General features: G+C 43.3%; 1 gene segment (V, D, J or C); it reads left to right on the forward strand.

Moving 5' to 3' along the window:
• The first annotated feature begins 7,968 nt into the window (after positions 1–7,968).
• Positions 7,969–8,532, forward strand: LOC134566041 (immunoglobulin kappa variable 4-1-like). The segment is given in 2 exon segments: positions 7,969–8,019; positions 8,177–8,532. Coding segments are annotated over 2 exon segments (405 nt in total).
• The last annotated feature ends 864 nt before the right edge of the window (positions 8,533–9,396 follow it).

The raw sequence follows: 9,396 nt of genomic DNA on the forward strand, positions 1-9,396 counted from the left end.
GATGTTATGGTTACTATTTCAGTTCCTTTAAAAGTGACATTATACCCAGAGATTACAGTGATTGCTGTCTGTCTCAGTACAGAGATACAAGGATGGTTTATCAGATGTATCTGCTGGGGGGTTTATACTAGACATGTGCAATTTGTTTCGGGCCAAATATGAATTCGAACGAATTTCGGGAAATTCGGACATTCGGTTACTTCCGAATGTCCAAATAGCCGAATTGCCGAATTACCGAGGTCCCGAAGTTCCAAAATTACTGAATTTCTGAAGTGTCGAAGTGCCGAAGTTGCCGAAGTTGACAAAGTTCTGAAGTGTTTAAGTACTAATATACTTACCAAGTGGAAGAAGAAGAATGTTACACCGTATACAATTTTAAATAAAAAGTATACAAACATAGCCAGGATTCAGCTGTAAGCATTTGCAACACAACAATCAAGTAACATACATTCATATAAAATGTAAGTTACTTGGCCAGTCAATGTAATGACAGGAATGAATAAGTAGATAACTCCCTAATTCCCACGGTATTAGGGAGCTATCTACTAAAAGGCTGAAAGACCTTAATTAGTCTTTCAGCCAAATTTACTAATACTAAGTAAAGATTACTTAGTATTAGTAAATTATGCCCCTACTCACTATACTGCGAGTAGGGGCATGTCTATTAAACAGTGCTTACTGCTCACTGTAAAAACAAAACAAAAAGAACACGTCCCCCCTCCCCCTCCTAACCTGAAGGTAGGACCTATTGCCCCCCTGGCCCCCAGCTCTGAACGGCGGGTGGGGGCCCTAAAGTAAAGTAATGGGGAGGATCTATTGTCCTCTCCCCTAGCCCCCACCCCTGAGCGGCGGGTGGGGGCCCTAAATCAGAAAGGGGTGGACCTAATGTCCTTCCCCCTGGCCCCCACCCCTGAACAGTGGGTGGGGGCCCTAAATACCAATTGGCGGACCTAATGTCCTCTCCCTGGCCCCCACCCCTGAGCAGTGGGTGGGAGCCCTAAATTAGAATGAGGGGGAGACCTAATGTCCTCCCCCCTGGCCCCCACCGCTGAGTGGTGGGTGGGGGCCCTAAATAAGAATGAGGGGGGAGGACCTAATGTCCTCCCCCCCTGAACCCCACCTCTGAGCGGTGGGTCGGGGCCCTAAATACTAATTGGGGGGGACCTAATGTCCCCCCCTGGCCCCCACCCCTGAGTGGTGGGTGGGGGCCCTAAATTAGAATGAGGGGAGGAGGACCTAATGTCCTCCCTTCTGGCCCCCACCCTGGGCGGTGGGTGGGGGCCCTAAATACTAATTAGGGGGGTACCTAATGTCCTCCCCCCTGGCCCCCACCCCTGAGCGTCGGGTGGGGGCCCTAAATAAAAATGCCCCCTCCCCCAGGTGACTAGGGGTCCCCAAACCCCTAGTCACCCCCCTCACCCTAAAAATAAGTACCTGTAAACAAATTTAAATAAACCTACCATTTGATGTTTTCTTTGTTCTAAAATCTTATTTTTTCAGCCCCAAAAAAGGCCAAATAAAAATCCATAATAACCGATGCACTTAAAAAAAAAAAAAAAAAAATGAACGCAAAAAAAAATAATCCATCCTTACCCGGCGAGGGCTCCACGCAGACTGAGTTCTGCAGGGTGGGGGAAGGCTTATAAAGCCTTGCCCCACCCTGCAATTAGGCTCAGAGAACTCTGATTGGTGGGTTTAAGCCATCCAGTCAGAGTACTCTGACAGGTAAGTCTCTGCATTTACCTGTCACAGCACTCTGATTGGTTGGCTTGAAATCCACCAATCAGAGTACTCTGTGTCATTTTACACAGCGTAGGAAAGTTCTTTGGAATTTTCCCACGCTGTGTAATTTGACTCAACACTCTAATTGGTTACTTAATGCACCAATCAGAGAGTTATGAGTCAAATTACACAGCGTGGGAAAATTCCAAAGAACTTTCCCACACTGTGTAAAATGACACAGAGCACTCTGATTGGTGGATTTCAAGCCAACCAATCAGAGTGCTTCGACAGGTAAATGTAGAGACTTACCTGTCAGTCTCTTCATTTACCTGTCAGAGCACTCTGATTGGATGGCTTAAATCCACCAACCAGAGTGCTCTGAGCCTAATTGCAGGGCGGGGCAAGGCTTTATAACCCTTCCCCCACCCTGCAGAGCTCAGTCTGCGTGGAGCCCTCGCCGGGTGAAGATAGATTATTATTTTTTTGCGCTCTTTTTTTTTTTATTGCGTTGGTTATTATGGATTTTTGGAAAAAATGTGCAGTAGATAAGATGGCGCAAAAAATTAAGATAAAATATAAATAGGTTTGCAGCACCCACAGTATACCCAGGTAATAAGGTACAGAAACAATCACAAAACAGAAAAGTGCTGGTGCGCATACATATGTATAGAACCCCTCAAGTGTTGAGAAGTATTTACAAACAGATGATACAGTGCAAGCAAGTGTGATCCCTTATAGGGTGTCTACAAGCCCAGGTGTATATGTGTGTATACTTATATCCTGTTACACTGTACAGTTGATATCTGTAGTTAAGGAGACAAAGGTAGGGGGGAGGGATCAGAGAAAGCACTCCTAGTGCAATACAATTATTAAAATTTAAACTAAGATACACTGTCTCTTTAAGAATGCAACTCACAAATGTAGAGTGCTATGAGCCCCACTCTAAGCTATCTCGCCCAGGGAGGATCAGCCCCTTGGGTATGTGGGATCTGATAAATGCTCATGCGACTCCAGTGTCAGGCAAAAAACATTTATTAAAAATAAAAACAACTGATAGTCAAATAGTAAAAAGCACAGTCAAGCTGCAGCTCACAACACCATGGGGAGTTTGATAACAGTTCAGATACACTGTCTCTTTAAGAATGCAACTCACAAATGTAGAGTGGTATGAGCCCCACTCTAAGCTATCTCGCCCAGGGAGGATCAGCCCCTTGGGTATGTGGGATCTGATAAATGCTCCTGCGACTCCAGTGTCAGGCAAAAAACATTTATTAAAAATAAAAACAACTGATAGTCAAATAGTAAAAAGCACAGTCCAGCTGCAGCTCACAACAGTTCAGTGTAATCTCTCTTCTTCTGAGGCCGGTCCTGCTGGCTGGTGTGTCTATTCAGTTCACTTCCTTGTATCCTGATCAACAGGTCACGTGACGCTTTTCGCCCCGCCTCTTGGGGCTTTCTCAAACGAGCAATGTTCCTGTCATTCTACTCCGACCTCTCGGGCGGGACACTAGCATAGAGAAGGTCCCTGCAACAATTCACAACCTTCCTGCGACTACGACAACTCAAATACCTTACACATCACCAAAGGTCATCCACGATTTGCAAGAGGCCACGAGGGCTCTAGGCAAGCTAGACCTCCCCCTGAACTCACTTAATCCATCGGAGTCATCAACAGGGCCCAAACACTCCTTCAGAAGAGACGCAGCCAGCGCTCCAGAGTTCGTGCCACGACGGCCTCCCGCAGAACCCTATGCAGCAGCCACGACTTGAACCGGGACTATACTCCACAGAAAATTCACCGGGATGCTCCCCCCTGCATAAATAATTACCCTTCGGATTACTGATCGAACATTGAGACTTTACTTTTTATTTTTATTTCTTGCCTTTATTTATACTTTTAGTTACACTTTTATTTATTTTATGTTAAGTTATTTAGCATCAGACCAAGCCACTATCATGCAGGCATAGGCCTGGACCCATTGTGGGCTAGAAGGTGGGAGTTGAGGCAGTGCAGCTCATGTAGCCTAGTTGTTGGGAAAGCAAGGACTCCTTCCTGCTTCCTCTTTCCTGTGCAGCATTTACCAGGGTCTTCAGGGAGCTTTTAGCTCCGCCCAAACTGCATTTAGCCCCACCTCAGCAACTCCACAAGCTCCACCCGTGCCGCTCAGTAAGCACAGCCCCCACTGCATTGCTATTTTCTTTCGTATTCCCCGGTGGAGAATAATGTAATCCTCCACCGGGGAATACGAAACCCGGATTTCTGCTTTAGCTCCCCCTGCACTCCTGTGACCCAGCCATATGTGTCGTCAGCATGGCGCCCCCTGCTAACATGGTGCTCTGTGTGGCTGCACAGCTCACACATCCCTAAGGTCGGCCCTGTATACATATATACACACAAGATAGATACAAGATCCAGCACACTCTTTCACTAAACAGCAATTTCAAGTCTCACAGAATAATATAGTTTTATTTAAAAACACCTAACATAGGCAATAATAATGGGGGTTTAGGTACAGTATACATTGCATATAGCCTGCCACAACGTTAATGTACCCCCTGTCGGCAGGTCATACTCTAACATCATAATGTCTGCTCTTATGAGATTAATGCACTCACTTGGGAATCACTACCCTTGAGGACTCTCTGCAGTGTATCATGTACATGTCAGTGTTGGGAGAAAAAAATAATTAAATCATTAGATGGTCCTCCAGTTACACCAAAAATCAGAGTTGCACATTAGGTGACATAAAATGCTTCACACAAATAGTCCTGGCAATCTAAATCGTTTCCTATTATTAAAATCTAGTTATAGAATAGTTGGATTACAAAAGCCTTAGCTAGGTTCAAAGGAAAAAAGAGAGGCAGGTAGAGTAGACCAGTATATACTATGAACAATTATGTGAGAGAGACAGGGGGAATCAGGTCAGTGCATTCAGCACATTCAAAAAAATTCAAATATGGATGGTATCAATCACTTACGATTCTTTTTCCCTGATGATACCTGAACTCTGCCCACAAGTAGAGTCTAGAAATACTCAGATATAAGCACATACTAGTGGTTGAAATCTGCAATGAGAATGACTTTTAGCCTCAGTGAGGTCTTACAACAAGTGTGTCCCACTGGTGTCTCTATCCTTTTACTTTATATATCAAATGAGAATAAATTAATAACAGTATTCTAATTAAATCACTACCTAACATTACCTCGCTTGCCACATACCTTGAGCAACACATAGCCTAACAGAGCCCCAGAAAAAAGTGGTTAGAGCTGATATTCGTTATGCAACCCTAATCTAAATGGAAAAAAAGAAGTAAGTGGTGAATCACACATAGTAGCAGCCTAAAGTCCAACGTGCACATCAATGTACACACCATTCTCAAGGACCTAATAAAAATGCTGACTGACAGATTGGAACTTTTAAATCTTAAACTATCCCTACTTCACAAGGTAAAAAAAACAGTCACTATCGAGGTGGCAGTACAAGGCAGAGCTTCCTTGCCATTCCATATGTTCCTTGATCAGTTGAGGCTGGGTTTAGAAGGCGTGATGTCACATTGTGAAGGGATTTCAACTGGGCCCAAAAATTAATAGGCATAAAATCTTCATGTGGTATATACAAGTACAGGTATTTGCTAGTTAGTTACATGTAGCTAAGATACTATCATCAATGTACTGAGCATGTGCAAGAATTGAAACCACTTTCCATTCTCCTCAAGGGCCATGTTGCCTGTCCACATAAGGGAATCCTGTGTATCCTGTTTGCTGATTGGTGTAAGGGTACAGATGGGAGGTGCATAGCTTATAAAAAGCCTCTGCTACTAGGCATGTGCATGGGGAAAATATTCGGCTTGGATCGGCATTCAAAAATTCGGGACTTCATCAATTCGGGACTTAGGCAATTCGGCACTTCGACACTTCGGAAACTCGGCAACTTCGGCACTTCGGCACTTGACCACTTCGGCACTTCGGCACTTCAGAACTTCGAAACTTCGGCACTTCGGAACTTCTGCAACTTTGGAACTTCGGCAACTTCGGATCTCCAGCATTTCGGGACTTTTGTTGCAGCCGCTTGGTAGATAACTCCCTAATTCCCATGGTATTAGGGAGTTATCTACCAAAAGGCTGAAAGACCTAAATTGGTCTTTCAGCCAAATTTACTAATACTAAGTAAAAATTACTTAGTATTAGTAAATTGTGCCCCTACTCGCAATACCGCGAGTAGGGGCATGTCTATTAAACAGTGAGCAGCCTGGGGGGCAGCCTGGGGACCCCTAGTCACCTGGGGGAGGGGGGTTAAACATGTATTTAGGGCCCCCACCCGCCGCTCAGGGGTGGGGGCCAGGGGGGAAGGACATTAGGTCCTCCCCCTTATTTTTGTTTAGAGCCCTCACCCACCGCTCAGGGGTGGGGGACAGGGTGGAGGACATTAGGCCATCCCCCCCAATTTGTGTTTAGGGCCCCCTCCCACCGCTCAGGGGTGGGGGCCAGGGGGAGGACAATAGGTCCCCCCCCAGTTTGTATTTAGTGCCCCCACCCACCGCTCAGGGGTGGGGGCCAGGGGGGAGGACATTAGGTCCCCCCAATTTGTATTTAGGGCCACCATACACCGCTCAGGGGTGGGGGCCAGGGGGAGGACATTAGGTCCCCCCCAATTTGTGTTTAGGGCCCCCACCCACCGCTCAGGGGTGGGGGCCAGGGGGGAGGACATTAGGTCCCCCCCAATTTTTATTTAGGGCCCCCACCCACCACTCAGGGGTGGGGGCCGGTGGGGAGGACAATAGGTCCTCCCCCCTTTTTTTACTTTAGGGCCCCACCTGCTCAGAGAGGGGGGACCCTTTTTTATTTTATTTTTTATTTTATTTTTAACAGTGAGCAGCCACAGGCTGCTTACTGTTTTTTAGACATACCCCTACTCGCGGTATAGCGAGTAGGGGCATAATTTACTAATACTAAGTAATCTTTACTTAGTATTAGTAAATTTGTCTGAAAGACCAATTTAGGTCTTTCAGCCTTTTAGTAGATAGCTCCCTAATACCGTGGGAATTAGGGAATTATCTACTTATTCATTCCTGTCATTACACTGACTGGCTTAGAATATGAATATGAATATGAATGTGTGTTACTTGATTGTTGTAAGTGTTGCAAATGCTTACAGCTGAATCCTGTCTATGTTTGTATACTTTATATTTGAAATTGTATACAGTGTAACATTCTTCTTCTTTCACTGGGTAAGTATATTCGCACTTAGGCAATACTGTGCTTCGGAACTTCGGCACTTTGACACCTCGGGACTTCAGCAATTCGGCACTTCGGCAATTCAACTATTTGGACATTCGGAAGCACCTGAATGTCCGAATTACCTGCAATTCGGACGAATTTTAATTCAGACCGAAACGAATTGCACATGTCTATCTACTACTGCAGGTATTTGATTGTGTACATTACCCACACTTTTAGTATGTTGAATAATAGCTACTGTGCTCAGATTATTGCCGGTCTCACTAAGATTACAAAGAACTTGTGAAAATAATCTGTACTCCAGTCACGTTTAGGAGTGGAGCCTGGATTCAATGAGAATCTTAGACAAATAACATGTACATGGCCAAAAATATTGTCTGAATATTTCCATTTTCAGGTTGTCAGAAATTCTAAAATTATTGAAATGTGGACATTGTAATTCCCATTATTCTAAACTATATCAAATTAAGATGCTGTTTAGCAGACTTTGAATTTATTTTTGAACTGTCTTTGAATTAATTTTAAATTAACAATAAGCCAAACTTTAGCAAATAACTATAATAGCTTCATGTTTAGTAATATATATAGTCAAGTTTAGTCACATTCAACAATCTATTTATCCTATATTTATATTATATATACATATTCCTTCACTGTGCCTAGAATAATACAATTACAATACACAAGTTCTACACAGTAGTGCAACTTACATAACACAATAAAGATGTTTAAGATCAGTTTTCCATTAATCATTGTTAGTGTTATAGGTTATTTTATGAGAAACCATGCAGATAACAGGAAATATTCAGAAAATGTGCAGCACTAAATTAAGAATAAAATCTTCAGTTATTTAAATGAGATTAAGTTTAGTCTCACACTCTGAGATCATGTAATTTGCATCCTGTTTTACATACACAGATGTTGCGTTTGATGTTTTAGCTGCTATAAAAGTGACATTATACCCAGAGATATCAGTGATCTGTGTCTGTCTCAGTGCAGAGATATAAAGATGGTTTATCAGATGTATCTGCTGGGGGTATTTTTACTGATTATTCAAGGTAAATTAATGATTGTGTCTGACACAAAAATATCAAGTCAAACAACATAATAAATGATACATTGTATTAATCTCCTGTCTCACTCCGGTAAATGTATTGATAAATGTAACAGTCATTGTCACCAAAGGTTCATTATTCATTGTCTTCTTATTTTTAGGATCCTGTGGAGATATTGTGATGACTCAGACCCCAGATTATGTCTCTGTGTCACCAGGAGGAACTGTCACCATGACATGTACATCAAGTAGCAGTCTATACCACAGTATCCATCGTTATTACTTCCTAGCCTGGTACCAACTGAAACCAGGACAACCTCCAAAGTTTCTTATCTATCATGCAAGCTACAGAGCGACTGGGATCCCAGACCGGTTCAGTGGCAGTTTGTCTGGAACCAGTTACACTTTAACAATCAGTGGATTGTTAGCAGAAGATGCAGCAGATTATTACTGTCAGCAGTATTACAGCGGGTATCACAGTGATACAGAGCCGTACAAAAACCTTCCTCTTTTATAATGTACTTGTCATGAGTCAGAAATGAAAGAAATGAGCTGTATATTAAGAAAAAAACAAAAACTCAAAATCCTTTATGGTAAGTGACTGTCCTGTCCTATTTTTCGATGAGTTTATAATTGGCTATATGTGAATTTCATTCATTATATCTCAGATTCATGCCATATTTCTGAATGACACTCAATGTGAAACGTTGCTGTAAATGCCGTTTTACACAGCATGGGAAAGTTCTTTGGAATTTTCCCACACTGTGTAATTTGACTCATAACTCTCTGATGTAAAATGACACAGAGGACTCTGTGTGACAAACTGCCTTTTGTCACTGGGTTTTTATGTGACCAACTGCCCTTTGCTCCTGGCTTTTGGAGGAGCCTGATTGCCAGCCTCCTGCCTCATGACTATGGCCTGGGGTGTATGACCCTTTAAAAACTGTATTTGGGCATATTGGATTTGATTACACGTTTTCTGTCCCTTTGATTCCATGGGAGAATTTGCCTCTTCCCCTCCCCCGTTTTCCTGTCCCATTGTACTCCAGCAGGGCGTTGTCCCAGGGACACTGCCAGACCAGTTTAAACTGGCTGCTTTGTCCCTCCCCAATCTCTCATCAGCCCTTGCTAAACTTTAACCCCCTGGCGATTTTATTCTGTTTGTGGGATCTGAGCGCGGTTCGGATATTTAAACGCTCAGATCCAAGCTATCTGGGGATAGGTTGAATGTGGGGATTCTGTTCAGTATAATAGGAGTTATGTATTTTTATGTAGTTTTGTAACAGTTTTTGGACTTACAGATAATTGGCTTACCACACCCACTTAAGCCAATTATCTCCAGGATAGAGGAGAAGATAGGCCTGCTGCACAGTCTAAATCT

Source organism: Pelobates fuscus, chromosome 6 (genome assembly GCF_036172605.1).
Source record: "Pelobates fuscus isolate aPelFus1 chromosome 6, aPelFus1.pri, whole genome shotgun sequence".
Classification (NCBI taxonomy): Eukaryota; Metazoa; Chordata; class Amphibia; order Anura; family Pelobatidae; genus Pelobates; species Pelobates fuscus.